The 20,156-nt window shown below is 40.1% G+C and overlaps 1 protein-coding gene across 1 annotated transcript; it reads right to left on the reverse strand.

Moving 5' to 3' along the window:
- Window positions 1-251: 251 nt before the first annotated feature.
- Window positions 252-9,452, reverse strand: LOC140527556 (myomegalin-like). Its single transcript, XM_072644578.1, has 5 exons — window positions 9,076-9,452; window positions 8,639-8,871; window positions 6,415-6,865; window positions 3,749-3,941; window positions 252-520 (listed from the first exon to the last, which is right to left on the reverse strand). The coding sequence occupies exons 1-5, from the start codon at window positions 9,100-9,102 to the stop codon at window positions 273-275; spliced, it is 1,152 nt and encodes a 383-aa protein (XP_072500679.1). The 5' UTR covers window positions 9,103-9,452; the 3' UTR covers window positions 252-272.
- Between the last annotated feature and the right edge of the window lie 10,704 nt (window positions 9,453-20,156).

Raw genomic sequence — 20,156 nt, forward strand, 5'->3', positions numbered from 1 at the left:
TTTAAAGAAAACAGTTTAACAATGAGGTACATACATCACTACTACAACCCCAGAGAGAAATGGGTAAATATAAGTCAGGACCTCTTATAAAAATTAACCATTACAGAGATGTCCCTGTATAACATTAAGACCTTCAAATCTAAACCAATAGATGTCACACATATTCTGCAAAATTAACACAGTATTCTAATACAGTCACAGAATTGTGCCTATCATTTGAAGTTTTACACAAAAAACCTTTAATCCAAGTAAACCTTTAAACATTGAACTGTTTATTGAAGCCAAATGGAAGAAAGCAGATTTGAACAGGTAGAGTTCAATTGAGTTCTGAGGCAAGGGTAGATTTTTGATGTTCTGCTTTCCCCCTTCAGAAGGCTGTGGTCCAACACATGCCCATGGGCATCAACTTGGCTGGTATCCTTGGGGGGTTTCTGAGAAGATATCATGGTTGTGGGGATGCTGCCAGGTTTCTTCTTAGTCCCATGAGATGCAGTGGCAGAGGATGGTTTAGATGAAGCAGCTGCATTTTTATTTGAATGATGAGTGGAGTCCACAAACCCATGAGTGAAAGAGAAGGTTTTGTGTTATACAAATCAGTGCAATTCTGACTGTTTTTCCCAGGAATTTTCGGGGTCAGAGTGTCACCCATAGTGAACACAACAAACCAACACTATAGATCACCTTATTCATATCCACATTTCCTTGGAAAGAGAATCTATATTTGGAAATAACCCCAGGGAAATCCCTTAATCCCTGTTTGTCTCAATTTCCTCAATTATAAAATAGAGAAAATAACACCACCTATCTCACAGAGTTGTTGTGAGGACAAAAGGGGATGACACTTGAAAAAGTGTTTAGTGCAGTGGCTGGCACACAGTAGGTGCTATATAAATGCTTATTCCCTTTCCTTGCCCCATCCTCACGTTACCAACACCTGCAGGGTTTCCCTTCCCTGCACCTGTCCTCACTCTTCCTCTTGTCCCATGATGCTTGCAGCAGCAATATCCAGATTGCTCAATGCACAAACACCACAGACAGCTTCAAAGGTCAGTGGGAAATCTTCACCCAAGAGACGGGAAGGAAATCTGGACCACCAACTGCAACCACTGCAGCAACAGGGTCCATTTTTGGAGCCCTCCCCCTAAAGTCCCTGGGGGAACTCAGCTATTGATCTGAATCTCAGCTTGAGCACAGCCCTGAGGTGAGGAGGAGCACTGGAAGTGGTTGTGGAAAAGGAGTTTTGCTTGCAGATTCTGGACAGAAATGCTTTTGGTTTCTCCCAGTCCAGTGCACAGACCAGGAGAGGAATAAACTTCTCTCCACTGATTGTGCAACCTTGGAGGAACTGAAAACTTACAGGTGCCCAGAGTATACCTTCCCCTTGACAAAGGACTCAAAAGTCAAGTAATTGGCTGGGAAAATGCCCCAAAAAGGAAAAAAAAACAAGACAGTAGAAGGTTACTTTTTTGGTGAAAAGGTATTTTCTTCCATGCTTTTGGATGAGGAAGAACAATGCATAATGTCAGAGGAAGTCAAGGCTTCTGCATTCAAAACCTCCAAAATAAATATGCAATGGTCTCAGGTCATGGAAGAAGTCAAAAAGAATTTTGAAAATCAAGTAAGAGAGGTGGAGGAAAAATTGGGAAGAGAAATGAGAGCAATGTAAGAAAATCATGAAAAGTGAGTCAACAGCTTGCTAAAGGAGAGATCAAAAAATGCTGCAAAAAAAACCCCTTCAAAAATAAGCTAACAATTGACAAAAGAGGGCCAAGAAGCCAATGAGGGGAAGAATGCTTTAAAAAGCAGAATGAGTCAACTGGAAAAACAGGTTCAATAACTCACTGAAGAAAATAGTTCTTTAAAAATTAGAATGGAGCAGATGGAAACTAATGACTTTATGAGAAATTAAGAAATTACAAAACAAAATCAAAAGAATGATAAATACAAGATAATGTGAAATATCTCATTGGAAAAAATAACTGACCTCGAAAATAGATCCAGGGGAGACAATTTTAAAATTATGGGACTACCTGAAAGCCATGATCAAAGAAAGAACCTAGATATGATATTTCACAAAATTTTCAAGGAAAATTGCCCTAAGATTCGAGATCCAGAGGGTAAAATAAATACTGAAAGGATCCACAGATCACCTCCTGAAAGAGATCTGAAAAGAGAAACTCCTGGGAATACTGTAGCCAAATTCCAGGGTTACCAGGTCAAGGAGAAAGTATTGCAAGCATCTAGAAAGGAAAAATTCAAGTATTGTGGAAATACAAGCAGGATAACATAAGATCTAGGAGTTTCTACATTAAGAGATCAAAGGGTTTGAAATACGATATTCCAGAAGTCAAAGCAACTAGGATTAAAACCAAGAATCACATAACCAAAAAAACTGACTATAAAACTTCAGGGGAAAAAATGGCCATTCAATAAAATAGAGAACTTTCAAACATTCTTGATGAAAAGACCAGAATGGAATAGAAAATTTGACTTTCAAACAAAAGAATCAAGAGAAGCATGAAAAGGTAAGCATGAAAGAGAAATCATAAAGTACCTTCTAAAGTTGAATTGTTTACATTCCTACATGGAAAGATAATATTTGTAATTCTTGAGACTTTTCTCAGTATTTGGGTAGTTGGAGAGTTTATACACACACAAAGACACACACACACACGCACACATATATGTATGGACAGTGAGCACAATGTGTGATGAATAAGGAGGAATGATATCTAAAAAGTAAAACCAAGGGGTGAGAGAAGAAGGGAAGAGAAAGGGAGAAATGGAATGGGGAAAATTATCTGTCATAAAAGAGGCAAGAAAAGTTTTTAAAGGGAGGAGAAAAGAGAAGAGGTGAGAAAGGAAAAGTGAAGCTTACTTTCTTCACATTTGGCTTAAGGAGGGAATAACATGCTCATTCAATTTGGTATTAAAATCTATCTTACACTACAAGAAAGTAGGGGAGAAGGGGACAAGTAGAGTGGGACAGATGATAGAAGAGAGGGCAAATGGGCAGAGGGAGTAATAAGAAGCAAACACTTTTGGGGAGAGACAAGGTCAAAAGAGAGAATAGCATAAATGACGGGCAGGATAGGATGGAGGGAAATAGAGTTAGTCTTGCACAACATGACTATTATGGAAGTCTTTTGCAAAACTACACATATATAGCCTATATTGAATTGCTTGACATCTCAGTAGGGATGAGTGGGGACAGAGGAAGGGAGAGAAGTTGGACCTCAAAGTTTTAGGAACAAATATTGGGAATTATTTTTGCATACAACTGGGAAATAAGAAATACAGGTAATGGGGTATAGAAATCTATCTTGCCCTAGAAGAAAGAGAGAAGATGGGGACAAGGGAAGGGAGAGGTGTGATAGAAAGGAGGGCTTAGGGAGGGAAGTGGCAATCAGAATGCAAGGTGCTATGGGGTGAGAGGAGGGGAGAGATGGGGAGAAAATTTGGAACTCAAAATTTTGTGGAAATGAATGTTGAAAACTAAAAATATATAAACGTCTTTAAAAAATGAATGCAAACTAGATCGAGTAGCTTCAAATCACTGAACCATCTGTAAAATAGGGTAAAAAACATACCTACCTAATTGCCAGAAATATGAGGACAGAATTAACATAAAAGGGTTTGTAAAACACCTACAAAGTATTTTCAACTCTTCAGAAAAGCTAAGATATCTTACTAACATCTAAGGTAATGCACAATTCATCAGTCTGATGACTTTTAACTTAGGACTTACAAAATAAGGCTTGGTATTGCTCTAGCTGAGTGGCCTGGATTTTGACTGTAGCTTCAGACATGAGCAGTTTCTCCTGGAGATCTTGGCAGCCTTGTTCATACAGTTCCCCTTGGGAGCGGAGATAGTGAGTTGACTCCTGCAGACTAGCTTGTTCTAGTAACACATTGCTACTGAGCAGCCCTTGGCTGTTCACCTGAAAGAGCCAGAAAGGGAGCGTTAGTCAACTAACAGATTCGACAGAGGAATGGGTTTTTGGCCTAGAAAAAAGAAGAGACTGAGCAGATGCCTAATCACCATCTTCAAGGATTGGACCATTAATTGGTAATGAGAAAGAATGATAACACATGGCAGATGTAGTCTTAAGGTAAAGTAAAAGCTTCTAAATAATGAGATCTGTATAAAAATGGAGAAGGCTGCCTTGGATGTTAGTGTGCTCCCCGAAATGAATTTTCAAATACAGACTGGATAACTACTCATTATTGTAGCTAAGTAGTGCAGTAGACAGAGCACTACATCTGAAGTGAAAATCCACACTTACACATCTATTCTCTGTGTCTCAGGACAAGTCACTTCACTTCTCTTTGCCTCAGGTTCCTTATCTGTAAAGTGAGGATAATAATAATAGCACCTTCTTCCCAGAGTTGTTATGATGATAAAATGAGGTAGTAATTATAAAAATCTTAGCAAATCTGGACAACATACTAATAAGCAGTGATATCTCCTTGCTGACAAAGGTCCATATGGTGAAAGCTATGGTTTTTCCAGTAGTAATATATGGCTGTGAGACTCGGACTATTAAGGAAAGCTGAAAGCTGCAGAATTGATACTTTTGGACTGTGGTACTGGAGAAGATTTTTGAGAGTCCCTTAGATGGGAAGGAGTTCAAATCAGTTAAAAAGTAAAGAAATTAATTCAGGCTATCACTGGAACATCAAATACTGAAGCTTTGACTACCTACTGAGAAGATGGGGCTCATTGGAAAAGACCCTGATGTTGGGAAAGATTGAAGGCAGAAGGAAAAATGAATGGCATATGATGAGATGGCTAGTGCCATGGAAACACTGACCATTAAATTGCACAGACTTTGGAGGATAAGAGGGCATAGAAATGCATCTTTTTGTGGTATGGTCCATGGCGACAGGAAAAGTCAGATATGACTGAGTGACTGAATAAACCTAGCACAGTGCCTGACCCATAGAAGGTACTATATAAATGTTGATCATCATTATTCTTATCATCCTAAAGTGAGCCTAGCAACTACTGATCCATCATTCCTACCCATTCCTACCTCACCTAACTCCACAGAGTTAAATCCTAGCATAGGGAGAGATTGTATAAACACTTATGCAAAAAAAAATTGCCAACATTTACTTTTTTACACAAAATTAGAAAAACATCAATGAAAACACTAAACTCTAAGAGCTCCATAGTTGGAGCAAGGAACAGTCAGGAGACCTGCAAATGAGGGTAGTGGGCAGAGTGCTAATATGTAATCTGAGCTATTACCTAGACTGATTCCAGTTGGGTATTATACCTGTTACAGTTTACCTGCCTAGAGGTGCCACTCAACAACTTCTTAATGCTAAAAGGAGATGGTATGTATGTTTTAACAGGTAATTGAATTCTCCATCACTAAAAATATTTAAGTAGACAAGTGTCAGAATTGCTAATAAAGGGGAATAGAATCACAGACTTTTAGAGTTGGGAGATCAACAACCATTTTGTTCCACTCATATAGAAAATGGTTCCCCACTCTAACATACCCAACAAAGCAGTCCTCTGATTACTTCTGGAACACATCCCCACATGCACCACAAAGATCCAGGAACCCAACAACACTGTTCCACTTTTGGACAATTCTAATTAGAAACATTCCTGAGCCTAAATTTGCCTCTTTCCTAGTTCTGGCTCCTGGGTCTTTCTGTTGAGTTCAAGCAGAAAAGAACCTAATCTCCATTGCACACAATAAAGCCCTCAAAACATAAAGAAAGCTCTCACGACCTCCTTGGCTCCTCCTCTTCTCCACACTAAATAGGTTTTTTGTTTGTTCATCTTTCAATCGTGTCTGACTTTTTGTGATCTCATTTGGGATTTTCTTAGCAAATATATTGAAGAGTTTTGCACATTTGCTTCTCTAGCTCATTGCACAGATAAGCAAACTGAGGTAAACAGGGTTAAGTGACTTGCTTCATCAGGTTCACATGGCTAGTAAGTGTCTGAGGTTGGATTTGGACTCAGGAAGATGACCCCAGGGACAGTGCTCTGTCCTTTGCTACTATATGTCATATGTAAGAAAAAATCATTAAGAGTAAGTATGTATCATAGATTAGATAAGGACTGAGGTAAAAGAACTCTAAGGTCCCTTGCAACTCTGAGATTCTCTGATTAATACCCCTGGGACACCCCTATCTTGATTTGAAAGTCAGACTTAGGGCAAGCCAGAGGATTGCATCACTATTGCTTCCCAGGACAATTAGTGGGGAGTAGGAGGGTGGTTCCCAGAAAAGATTCCCAGAAAAGGAATGATGATTAACTACTACACTTCAAGGTTTGGAGGCTCTAGGAGATCCTACCTTCTACATCCCACTTTCCCTGGCTTCCCCAACAAGTTAAGGGTAGATAGAATGACTCCACATTAGGTTTCTCTCCTGGAAGCCTATACTTACCTGCTGGTCTTCCTTGCGTTTTAAGTCAAGGATAGATACAAGGTCAATGATCTGGGGTCTGGAATACAGCCCTTTGCACATTCTGTCTTGAAGTTGCTCTGCTAGAGCCGAGGGATCCCTAGGAGTCCAAATGACTTCCGTCTTCAGACGGTCAATCTCCTTGGTCAGGCTGATAATAAGCTGCGCATTCAACTTCTTGCGCCCTTCTTTGCTGTTCAGGACCAGTTGTTGTCTCAGAAGGCTGATCATGGTATTGGCATTCTGGAGCTTCCTGTGAGCGTTTTTGACCTCAGCACACTGACTATCTTCCTTCAAAACCCCTCTGGCCTCCTCCACCAGCCAGTTTTCCTCCTTCTCCTTGTCTTCCTTCATTTTTCGGGCTTCAGACATTGCTTCTGCCATCTGCTCCTTCAGCTCCACATTCTCCAAGTACACACTCAGCAAGGTGTTCCTACAGGATGCACACACAGACACAGGGCACCAGGCTCAGGACCTCAACAACATCTCTAATGTTCTCCTTAATGAACTGAATTATGTTATTACAGGCAATTAAAGATTTAAATGTTTTGTTCTAGAAGTGGTGGAAAATGACTTTCCCATTTCATGGAAGAGAAAAACAAGGCTCAAAGAGGTGCACTAACAGGGAATGGCAGAGCTAGGACTAATCTATCAAGTCTTCTGACTCTTGGTTCAGGTTTTTTTTCCCACAATCAGCAAGATTCGATCCCAGTTGTTGAGGAGCCAAGATCATCTGAGTTCTCAGAAATAAATCTCTAATTTCTTGTGTGAGACAAAAGGCAAGAATATTCTTGCTTGTGAAACATTAATTTCCATGAGTTTTAGGGCATTTTTTTACTCATATACATGTAGTGTTTTCGCAGTAGATGGTGACTGAGATGAGGGAGAACAAGTCACAATAATATTCACAGGGCATTCAAAAGTAACTAAGTTGTTTCTAATACATTATTGTTCTTTCTCTTCTACCCAATTCTTTACCAAGGTAATGATGAAGAGCAAAATGATTTGAACTTTGCATTTTCTACTATTTCTACTATCTCTCTCTCTCTCCCTCTCTCCCTCTCTCTCTCTCTCCCTCTCTCTCTCTCTCTGTCTCTCTGTCTCTCGTAGACAGACACTGGAGGAGAGGGAGACAGACAACCGCAGAGACAGAGACAGATAGACAGACAGAAAGAGAGGGAGAGACGATAGGGAGTGGACCTCTGATTTCATTGGTATAAGGAACTTCCCAGAGAGGAAATTTTCCCCAGCAATATAGGTTGTCACCTCTTCTAGATCTTATAGTCTTAGAGAGTTTCCTAAAGTCCTGAGGTTGACTCGGGTCACACACCCAGTATATGTCAGTGGCTGCTTAAACCCAGGTCATCTTGGCTTCAAGGGGAGCTCTCTATCAAATATACATTTCATTCAACCTTTTAATAGCATCAGTGTGAAAACAACCTCTCAGTTCTGATCACCCACTTTTTTGCAACTTACAGTTTTAAGAGAGTGGTCTAGACCACATAGAAGCCAAGTGACTTTGTCAGAGTTATACAGTCAGGACATGTAAGAAAGAGCTGGAACTCAAATCCAGCTCTATCCAGCTCTTTCCATTACACACCATGGTATATGTATCAGTATCATATTATACAAGTAGATTTATGGCTCAATGAATAGAGCATTGGATTTGGAATCAGGAAAACCAGGGCTCAAAGACCTTTTCAGGCACTTACTACTTATATGATCCTGGGCAAGTCACTTAGCTCTTCTGTGCTTCAGTTTGCTCCTCTGTAAAATGTGAGGGCTGGACTGGAGGACCTCTGGGATCCCTTCCACCTCTAAGTTTCTGAATCTAGGACTCCAATTCCACTACTCCATTCACAATGACATCCCAATTTCTATTCCATAACTAGGATTCTATCCCAACTGTAGATAATAATACTAACCTTTGTCTGCCACTGCTTTTTCAACTATATAATGGCCCAGCATTGTTGTGAGGATCAAATGAGATAATATTCATTAAGCACTTTTCATAGTGCCTGGCTCTTAGTAGGTGCTTATGAAATGTTTGTTCCCTCCCTCCTAGAATCTAGGTCTCTCAAGTGCCAAGATCAGTGCTCTTCCTGCATGTAGCCCAGTGCCTCTCCCAACTGGGGCAGAACAAGTCTCTTGAGTATCATAGTTCTAGCCTGGAAGAATTTCTCTTTTCCAGATGCCTATTTCTGACCTGATATGGGAAACAGAGGAGAATCCTGCTTCCTCAAGCTGGGCTTTCAGATCCTTCAGTTCCCCTTCAGCTTTTCTCTTCTGTTCCAGGAGCTGATGGATCTCTGCCTTCCGGCAGATTATTTTCTCCTCAAGGCCACAGTTCTTGTCTCCTTGTGATGGGTAAGTAGGAGTTAGATTAGAATGCTGGGTATTCTGACTCCCCATGCTTTTCTCTAAAGCTTCTTTGACATACTGAAAAGAAACCAAGGTTTAAACTAGTTAGATCACCCAGGATGAGAGTATCCACAAACTAAGAGGTTAACAATGAAAACCCCCTAGCAGAAAGAAGTCAGACCCCGTGAATTTTTCTTTCTTTCCAAAGTGCTTTGCTGGCCCATAGAAATGACAGCACATAAGGTCAGTGAATGGACCTTGCAGGGCAGGGGATGTACATACCAGAGAAGAAAGAAGAGACACCGCCATTGGACAGGCCACTTTAGGATGACTGCTGACAGGACAGGTCACTTTAGGACATCTGCTGACAGAGTTGATTTGGTTTTTGTTTTAAAGGGGAGAGACTGGTTCTCTCTCCTTTATACCTTAAATAGGTTGAGGTATAAGGATACTCTTGATATGATTCTCTTGTTCCTACTGCTTGAAAGTCCACCTGCAGTAGCTGCCAGAGAAGACAAGGAAGAGCAACAGTACTGCTAGTAAATCATCAGTACACAAGGTAACCCATGAGCTGTCCTAGCAGAAATGACAACAAGCTCCTTGGCGATAGAATAAAAGGCAGAGGAATGAACTGAAGTCACAGAGTCGTAGAATCAGAATGTGTAACTGAACGGAACCACAGCAACCCCCTTAACTTCTGGCTGGTGACTGGAGTTAAACTGCCTATGGCAGACAGGAGTCCTCATCTTAAAATATCTGGGACAGACACGTGGTTGTGCCCCAGGCCTAGAATTCACTCTTTTCTCATCTCCATACCTTAGAGTCTCCAATTTTATTCCAATTTATTCAAAGTTCAGCTCATGGGCTGTTTACCAAAGGAATTCCTCCCTTATTTCCCCAGCTGCTAGGGCCTCCCCTACTCCAAACATCTTGTAGTTATTTTATGCATTTCTGTCCATATGTGTGTGTGTACATATACACACACATACATATATGTGTATATGTGTGTGTATCTATATTATAGATATCTGTATAAGGACATGTATGTATATATATGGATATCTATATCACACTCATATACATATACATACATACATATGTATGTATAAATACGTGTGTGTGTGTGTGTGTGTGTGTGTGTGTGTGTGTGTACACATACAGAGATATCCTTGAAATAAAGTAAGTCCTTTGAGGAGACCCTCCTCTTAGGATTTCCTGGGCCTGTTACAATATGAGGCACATTCATTCATTGATTTCAACTCTACTTTTTGTTGCTCAGTCATTTTCAGGCGTGTCCACCTCTTCATGACTCCATTTAGGGTTTTTTTTGATAATGATACTGGATTGTTTTTCCATTTTCTTCTCAAGCTCATTTTTCAGATGAGGAAACTGAAGCAAACAGGATTTAGTGACTTTCCCAAGGTCACACAGCTAGTAAACTCATTTTAAAGATGAGAAAATGAGGAAAACCCAAGTTAAGCTACTTGTCTGGGGTCACACCTCTTCTCAGTGTCTGAGGCCAGGTTGAACTAAGGAAAGGAGTCTTCTTGACTGGGGGCCCAGCACTCCAAGAACTTTTGCATCACCTGGCATCATTCCCCTCTATGAGCTGCTCTTCATTTCTTCACCCATAAATTGATGTGTTGAATTTTAAGGTCCCTTGTGGCTGTAGATCTGGGAACATCTTCCTTTGGTTTTTCCAATCTGAAAAACCCCAATCCCTTGTCTTTTCTTCCAAGGACTTGGATTATTCTTAATGACTGAGCAATCAAATAACAAATCAAGTTGGGTGTAGTGTTTGCTATTTTCTGAGGGGTAAATGATCACACAGAAAATTTGCCAATCATTATGGGTCCAAGCTGGCTCTAAGATACTCCTGGCAGACTGCCCACATTTGTACTCATCCTGGAGATGCAGCCTGTGATGTCGCACAAAGTATTGAGCATGAAATCAGGAGCAATAGACTAAATCCCAGCTGCCTATGCTTAGTTGGCCTTGGTGGTGTCCAGCTGTGCCTGACTCTTCTTTTGACCCCATTTGCAGTTTTCTTGGCAAAAGTATTAGAGTGGTTTTCCATTTTCTTCTCCAGCTCGCTTTATAGAAGAGGAACTGAGGCAAACTTAGGGGGAAGTGATTTGCCCACGGTGATAACATTTAATATAATTTTCAGACTGCAATCAGGACCAAAGCTTAAATTAATCAATCAGAAGAAAAGCCTGGACGTAACAATCTTTTTGTTCTCTGAAGTAAGCTCAGAGAATGCCTCTTCTTCTGTCCACAAGGTTAGATGGGGCTGACTTAGCATACTTTATAAGACCCTTAACCCTAGATACTATCTGGAGTAATAGGACTTTTTCCATATCTTAATATTTTGTGGACATATATTACGTTATGACATATTAATGACAGAGAAAACACAGATTTTCTGAGTTGTAATTTCAATCAACACCTTGTCAGTTCTCTTGTCTTATTGTGTTTACAATCTATCCAATTAAGAAATTCCTTTTTCATGGGATAGTTATTCATTCATGGAGACCATAAATCCAAAGGACACAGACAACCTTGGATTGTCCTAAAACAGATTTAAATCTGATCATTCTTATATTAGTCAGACAGAAGTTTTTTGGCTCCATGATAAAGTAACTGCCAGCTTTAAGGGAATGAACAACCTACATTTAACCTATTGGCCCTTTTTAACCAAACGTTTAGGTCCACAACAGTCAGCTATCTAGTAAGTATCTGAGGCTGAATTTGAACTCAGGAAGATGATCTTCCTGACTCTAGTTCTGGTGCTTTTTCCACTGCCCCACCTAGCTGCCCTGGGCATCTTAGACAAATCATATAACAATCTGAGCCTGCTTCTTTATATATAAAAGAGAGAAACTACTTGAGTAGAAAGGACGTTAGAAACCATTCCCTCCAGAAACCATCCCATTCTATAGATGAGGAAACAGAGGTCCAGTAGTGTTTATGTGACTTGTCAAAGAGAGCAGGCTGCAGAGGCAAGCTTTGAACCCAGGTTCTCTGCTTTCCCTTAACCTGTATACTATACTGTATGTCCTTTTTGAATCAATTAGATTGAAGTATATGTTACAAAGGGTTTTAAGGTCTACCAAGTAAAATGGACTTGATCCTGCCAACCTCTCAAGATCTCATTCGATATCTCTTCAGATCACAACAGATCACACACAAAATATATTCTGTATTCATTGTCTCTACTTCACTCATTTTGATACCTCTCACTGTTTGGCTCTTGACTGTACCATTTGAATGAAAATAGTCTCTACCATGTTACCAGGTATCTGTTAGGTTGTTTTGTTTGATTTTAAAAAAGCATTTATCCTTTAAAAACGCTGGACAGGATCTGACACTGAAGAATAGTGTGTCCTCCCTCATACTTTTCCTCTTCAACCAGGACCCTGCTCTTTTGGTACTCCTGCCTGATGACTCCTCCTCAGTTCTTTTGTGTAATTGTCATCCATCTTCTATTCACTAAGTTTGTGTTTAGAGAACAGTGCTCTGAACTGAACTTTCTCTTTCTTTCTCTACACCTTCTGTCACTGATCAGCTCTCCTGAGTTCTATTTTCACCTCTGTTTAGATGATTCCTACTTCTATATATCCTCTCTTCACCTCTCTCCTGAGTTCCATTATCTTATGTCTAACAGCCTTCTGGACATCATGGCTGCCATGATGTTCCAAAGGCATCTGATATTCAGCATGTCCTAAAATGGAACCTATTATCATCCATCCTGTCCTCAAAGCATGCCTACATTTTGGTTGTCCAGAATGGGTAAGGCAATAGTTTTTTGGGTGCTTGTTCTAGTTGAATGAAAACATTTTGAATATTGGGCTCAGTTCTAGGGTTTACATTTGAGAAAGAAAATTGACAAGATAGAGTAACTCCAAAGGATGAAGACCAGGATAGTGAGGGTATCTGTCTTTGAATCCACATGCTGAAGAATGGTTATGAGAGCTGAGTCTGCTTAGTCTGGAAAAGAGAAAAGTTGAAAACATTGAATGATGGAGTAGGGGTGGAAAAAACATTGTATCTTCAAAAATTTGAAGAGCTATATAGTTTGACAGAAAGATTAGACCTTATGGTCCCCCTTATGAGAGCTAGAATCAATGGTTAGAAGTTACAGGAAGGTGCATTTGGGCTCAATGTAAGGAATAAATCCATCACATTAGAGCAAAATGGCAGGAATAGCCTTAGGAGGTATTGATTTGTCTATGATTAGCAGATCCTCCCGTGAAGGGTAAGTGACCACTTTGGTTGGATATTTTAGAGAAAATTCATACTCCAGCTCAACCCTGGACCAGATGATCTCTAACATCCATTTAGTTCTCAAATTCTATGATTTTATTAGTGAGTATTCTCATGCAGGATTTTGTTTTGAAACAAGCAAAGTAAATGTGCTAAAAATTGTGACTCTCATCTGGGGGAGGTGTGAGGGAAGAATATCTCATTCCCCTCTTTTTTCTGCAATATTTTTTATTATCTTATTTGTTTTCAGTGTTCTACAATCACTTCCATATACCTAGATTTTTTCCCCCTCCTTACCCCCTTCCTCCCCTGCCTTGAATGAGTCAGTGTACAACTTTTTATAGGTTCTACATATAAATTTCTATTAAATACATTTTCACCTTAGTCATGTTGCATAGAAATTGAAAGGAATGGGAGAAATCATAAAACAAACCAAAATGTAATACAGAAGAAAATGTTCTGCTACATTCTGTGATCAAATTCCATCGTTCTTTCTCTGAATATACAAGGCATTTTGCTTTAATAGGTCATTGGGAATTTTTTAAGTCCTTGAATTCCAATGAAGTTCTAAGTCTACCAGAAAAAATCCTGGCACACCGTCATTGCTGTGCATAAAATTCTCCTGCTTCTGCTCGTTTCGCGCAGCATCATTTCATATTAGACTTTCCAGGCCTCTCTGAAATCTTCCTGTTCATCATTTCTTACAGCACAATGGTATTCCATTACATCCATATACCAAAGTTTATTCAGCCATTCCCCAATTGAGGGGCGTCTTCTTGATTTTCAGTTTTTGGCCACTACAAAGGGTGCTGCTATGAATATTTTTGTACATGTGGGAGACTTTCTCATTTTTATGATCTCTTGGGGATACAGTCCTAGAAACGGTAGTGCTGGGTCAAAAGGTATGCACATTTTTGTAGCCCTTTTGGCATAGTTCCAAATTGCTCTCCAGAATGGCTGGATCACCTCACAGCTCCCTCAACAATGAATTAGTGTTCCAACTCTCCCACATCTTCTCCAACATTTCCTGTCACCCTGTTTTGTCATGTTAGCCAATCTGATAGGTGTGACATGGTACCTCAGAATTGTTTTGATTTGCATCTATCTAATCAATAGCGATTTAGAGCATTTTTTTCATATGACAATAAATAGCTTTGATTTCTTCCTCTTAAAACTACCTATTCATATCCTGTGACCATGTATCAATTGGGGAATGACTTGTATTCTTGTACATTTGACTCAGTTCTCTATATATTTTAGAAATGAGACCTTTATCACAGACACAACTTGCAAAAACTCTTTCCCAGTTTTCTGCTTCCCTCCTAATCTTGGTTGCATTGGGTTTGTTTGTGCAAAAATTTTTCAATTTAACATAATCAAATTATCTATTTTTCATTTCATGTTTTATTTCTCTTGTTTTGTCAAAAATTCTTCCCTTCTCAATAAATCTGATAAATACACTTTTCCTTACTCCACTAATTTATTTAGAGTGTCAGTCTCTGTACCTAGATAATGTACCCATTTGGACTTTATACTTGTGTATGGTATCTGGCATTGGTCTCTGACTCGTTTGCTAGTCTGCCTATTCTGCTCCAACCTTTCACCTTTACCCTGTGTATCCCCCCATTTCAAATGTGTGTTTTGTAAACAATATATTGTTGGATTATGACTTTTAATCCATTCTACTATCCACCTCCATTTTATGGGAGAATTCATTCCATTCACAGTTATGATTACTATATGTGTCTTTCCCTCCATCCTCTTTCCCACCATTTGTGCTTTTAGTTTTTCCTTCTCCCTTCCCCTCACAAATAGAGGTTTAATTTTTCACCACCACCTCCTATAGTCTTCCCTCCCTTCTTTCAGCCCCCCTTCCTTTTACTCTCCTTTACCCTTACTACTTCTTCCCTCCCTTTTAGCCTCCTCTCCCCTTTCTTCTCCCCTCCCCTCCTACTGCCTATAGAGCTAGTTAGATTTATGTACTTAATTAAGTTTGTTGCTCCCTCCTTGAACCAAATCAAATGAGAGTACCTCTGAAATAATGCTCATCTCCCTCCCCTCTTTCCCTCTACTGTAATATAATTTTGTACTTCTTCCTGTGATGTAATTTACTATTTTCTGCTTCCTCCTTTTCACATCCCCTGTTATAATCCCTCCATATGCTTAAATCACATTTTTATCATCATATCATGTACTTTATACCTGTTCCCTCTATCTATGTATATGGCTTTTATATTTCATAATAGCTATATAATTCTCAAGATGAACAAGTATCATCTTCCCTTATAGGGAGGTAAACTGTTTTCCCATATTGAGTAACAAGTTTTCTTTTCCCCTGTTTACCTTTTTATGCCTCTCTTGAGACCTGCATTTGAAGACTGAGTTTTCTATTGAGTTCTGACCTGTTCTTCAGGAAGGTCTGGAAATCTTTTATTTCATTGAATGTTCATCTCCTTACCTGAAATGTTATGTTGAATTTTGCAGGGTAATTGATCCTTGGCTGTAGTCCCTGCTTTGCCTTGTGGAATATCACATTCCAATTCTTCAACCTTTTAATATAGACACTGCAAGGTCCTCTGTGATTCTGACTGTAGCTCCTCTATATTTGAACAATTTCTTTCTAGCTGCCTGTGGTGTTTTCTCCTTCCCTTGATAGCTCTAGAATTTGGCAACAATATTTCTGAGTGTTTTTAGTTCGGGATCCCTTTCAGGAGGTGAACAGTGAATTCTTTCGATGAATATTTTGCCCTCTGAATCTAAAACTTCTGGGCAGTTTTCCTTGATGATTTCTTGGAATATATTGTTGAGACTCAGTTTTTTCATGATGGCTTTCTGGTAGACCAATAATTCTGAAATTTTCTCTCCTGGATCTATTTTCCAGCTCAGCTGTTTTTCCAATTAGATATTTTATATTTTCTTCGATCTTTTCATTCTGTAGATTTTGTTTGATTGATTTTTGATGTCTCATAGAGTCATTAGCTTCTACTTGTTCAATTCTAATTTTTTCAAATTGTTTCTTCAGGTTACTTTTGGATCTCCTTTTCCATCTGTCCAATTACTCCTTTTAAGGAATTATTTTCTCCAGTTAGTTTTTGTACTTTCTTTTCCATTTGTCCAATTTTCCCAGTTAGATTTTGTATTTCTTTTTCCATTTATTCAATTTTCCTGTTTAAAGAGTTGTTCTCTTCAGTGAATTCTTTTTTCATATTTTTAAAATCACTGGCCATTTTTTCTTCTATTTCCTTCCTCAGCTCTTTCAAGAGTGATCTTCTTGTATGCAAGCAGTTCATTGTCCCTTCTGAAGTTTCCAGTGGGGGTACAGTCTCAATACTGACCTCTTTGGTATTCATGTTTTGGTCCTTCTTCCTATAGAAAGATTCTATGGTCTTTTCCTTCCTCCTTTGTTTCTTAATCATGATGGTGAGGCTTTGTGTGTGGTGGCCCTTGGTTCTTTCAGCTAGAAGCTAAAGAACCTGATACCGAGCTGGCTGGTGTGAGAAAGCAAAGGTCAGATGAAATCTGTTTGTGTTTCCCAAGATTAGCCCTGGAACTAGCTAGTTAAGTGTGGGGGAGGGGTGGTCTTATCATGGGAGATCTCCTCAACAGAGATAGAGCAAAGGCAACCTCAGTGCTTGGTGATCCCTGTTGCAGTAGTGTTTTTTCATTTCCCCTGGAGCACTGAGGCACCTGGGTCTTAGTGTTGGTGGTTGCAGGCTGCACCCACATGGACTTCAGATCTGCTGTCCATTGGGTCACTGAGGTGGGGCTGTCTGGGACAACTTCGATCCTCTACCACAGTAAGAGGAATCTTCCTTAGTGATTTTTCTAGCCTCAGGTGCTATGAGAGTGTTTGTCCCTTCTGCTGATCCCACTGATACAGGATTTTTCAGGGGAAATATTTTATGGTTCTTTCAAGGTCAACAAGGCTAAGGGGAGAGAGCATTTACTGATCACTCCACCATTTTGGTTCCAAGAAGTTCAAGTAGGTGACTTACAGATATTCAATCTGTGGGGTGAAAGTCTTAGGCACAGTTGCTACAGAGGTTCTTGGGTCTCCATCCATGACTCTTACTAACTCGGGTCTGCTGGACTTCTGCCCTGACCTGCAATCCCATCTTGCTGCCACTTCTTCAGACCACTCCAAGGCTTGCCTGATCAGGCCTGCTGTGACAGGATGCTGTGTGCTGTGTGCTGTGTGCTGTATGCTCCTCCACCACCATGGAACAGATTGTTCCCATCGATTGTCCAGTCCTGTGTTGTTTAACTGCCACAGTCTGTCTCCTATTGTATTCCACACCTCCAAAATTTGCTCAGATTCTCTTTTTAGAGGTATCTGAGGGAGTTTGTTTAAGAGCTTGGGTGAGTAGTTACACTGACTCTGCCATCTTGGCTCTGTCCCTCAGTAAAAGAAAACTTTCTCATATTTTAAAAGGATTCTGTAGGAAAACAACTGCAAGCCCAAGGTATAGGGAATGAAAGCCCATTCTGCTCACCAAATCTGGCATGAAAACATAGCATGTGTAGGGTATTAATGTATGCATATATAACACATACATATATATATATACATATACACATATGTGTGTATTGTATATGAATGAATGAAAAAGAAGAATGGTGTAAAAAAGAGTGGAAATAGGGGACTGATGGAAGCCTCTTGGAGAGAGAGCATGGAGGAAGGATTTTCAGAGAGATTTAGTAAAGGGAAGAAAGAGCAATTTGCTGGCATTGAAATAGAATAAAGCCCAGTCTCCTACAAAGATGATGTTTTCCTCAAGTATTCTCAACCTTAGAAAGAAAAATCCCATAAAAAAAAGATTTTTAAAAATTCCTTCTAGAAAGTAAAAGTTGGCCAAGTAATTATAACTCTCTACATAGTTGGTAGCAACACTTATTAGTCTAGAGGTAAAAATGATTAGGTCTAATATGAAAACACACATTGCAGCTTGGCCTATCAATTCAGGGTTCCCTAATCTCAGAATAAGATGCCATAATTTCTGTGAATCAAAGTAGAAAATAGGTCAAAGTCTCTTCACTGTTACCAAATGAAGACATCACAAACTGGTTATGTCACAATTCATTGAGAATTGGTGGCAGGTCCATCTCTGACAATCTACTGGACATCTCAAATTGGATGTTCTCTAGATACCTTAAACTCAGCCTGTCACACACTGAACTCGTTACTTTCTCTGCAAACTGTTCCCACTTTAAAATTCTCTATTACTAACACCACCATCGTCCCTGTTCCCCCAGTAGCTCACAACCCAGGAGTCATCCTCAATTCCTCACTATCTCACATCGCCTGCCCCCCCCACATCCTGTCAATTTTACCTTTATAACATCTCTCTTAAATATTCCTTTCCTTCCTTTCACACAGTCACCCTGCCAGAGAAGGCCCCCATCACCTATGCCTGAACTATTGTGATAGTCTGAGAGTGGGTGCCTCAAGTCTGTCCCCACTCCATTCCATTCATCATTCAGGCACTATAGTGATTTTTTTTTTTAAGCAAAAATTACCTCTCTCTTCACTAAGTTCCAGGGGCTCCCTATGGCCTGCAGGATCAACTATAAATCCTGTGGTGTTCAAAGCCTTTCATAACCCACTGCTCTCCTCTTCTAGTCTTCTTACCCCTTATGTGCTCCCATGTGCTCTTTGTTCCAGTAAAGCTGGTCTTCTGACTGTTGTCTGAGTAAAATACTCCATTTCTCAGCCTCAGGAATCTTCATTGCCTGGAATGCTCTCCCTCCTCATCTCCACCTCCTGGCTTCCCCTACTTCCTTTATGTCCCAGCTACAATTCCCCTTCCTACAGGAAGCCTTTTCCAATTCCTCCTAATCTGAGTGCCTTGCCTCAGTCAATCATTTCCCATTGCTCCTGGATATAGTTTGTATGTACTTGTTTGCATGTTGTCTGCCCCATTAGGTGGTGAGCTCCTTGAGGACAGGGAATGAATGTCTTTTGTTTCTGTACCCCTAGCACTTAGCACAAAGCCTGGCACATAGCAGGTATTTAACAAACACCACCACCAATAATAGAGTTCCTCCTATTTGCCAAGCATTATGTTTGTTTGCTTGTTTTTGTTTGTTGCTAAGCCCTTTACAAACATGGTCTCATTTGATCCTCACAAGAACACTGGGAGGTAGGTGCTGCTATTATTCCCATTTTGCAGATGAGGAAACAGATAAATGAAAATTGAGCTATTTCTCCTGAGTCCCACAGATTGTGTCTCAGGCCAAATTTGAACTAAGGTCTTCCTGATTCTAGGCTCCGTATGACTCCTAGCTGCCTCAGTGCTTACTGACTGATTGATATGAATGAGGAAACACCAGTAACTAATATGAGATAGACTATGAATAAAGGAGCAGTAAGATACAGACAGATGCAATGGTAGTTCAGAGCAGAGAAATCGCGTCACTCAGGGACAAATCAAGACAAGCTTAATAGGAGAGAATTTAAGCTGAGACTTGAAAGATATCCAAGAATTAGGCAGAGAGAAGTGAAAATGCAGGGTGGGTATTCTGGGCTTAAGTCACAGCAAGAAATCCTGAGACATAGCTGAAGCCTTTCCCAACAACTTAAGCAAACCCTTAGCCATCTCCCCTTTCTCAAAATTACTATAGTACCATTAGGTATTCAATTATCAGCTGTCTGGGTACTGTTTTCTGTTTCCCGTGTCTCAGTTTTATCTCCCCAGCAAGGATGTAAGCTCCCAGAGGGTGAGGTTATTACTGTTTCTCCCACAATTCCAGGAGCAGGGTTGAGTTCACAGTAGGTACCTGCTGACTGAGTGGTTGGACTGATGAAGATCCACTGCTTCTGTCTTCCTTCCTATAGATACGTGGAGATCCCCTGCCACACCACTGAGATGAAATACATGGAATGTATGGAGGATCTTGCTGAATTGCTGCCCCTGGTCTTCACTAATCTCAAATTGGCATTTCATTTGTTCTTCAGACCATGTATCCTGATCCAGTACGTTCTGTAAGGTTGGGGAAGTGGGATGGAGCACGAGAGGCCACCCTTACAGTGACTGACCATATGAAGAAGCCAATGACAACAATGGCCATGGGAAAAAATAGCCAGAGGTCCTTGATGA

This window comes from Notamacropus eugenii, chromosome 2 (assembly GCF_028372415.1).
Source record: "Notamacropus eugenii isolate mMacEug1 chromosome 2, mMacEug1.pri_v2, whole genome shotgun sequence".
NCBI classification, from domain to species: domain Eukaryota; kingdom Metazoa; phylum Chordata; class Mammalia; order Diprotodontia; family Macropodidae; genus Notamacropus; species Notamacropus eugenii.

Bases quoted from the DNA above. Each gene is read 5' to 3' on its own strand.
- LOC140527556 (XM_072644578.1), bottom strand. From the start codon at position 9,102: ATGGCGGTGTCTCTTCTTTCTTCTCTG. The intron at 6,866-8,638 runs GTCAGAAATAGG...TGCATCCTGTAG, and splicing joins TCCTCTGTTTCCCATATCAG to GAACACCTTGCTGAGTGTGT. The intron at 3,942-6,414 runs GTAAGTATAGGC...TGGCTCTTTCAG, and splicing joins AACGCAAGGAAGACCAGCAG to GTGAACAGCCAAGGGCTGCT.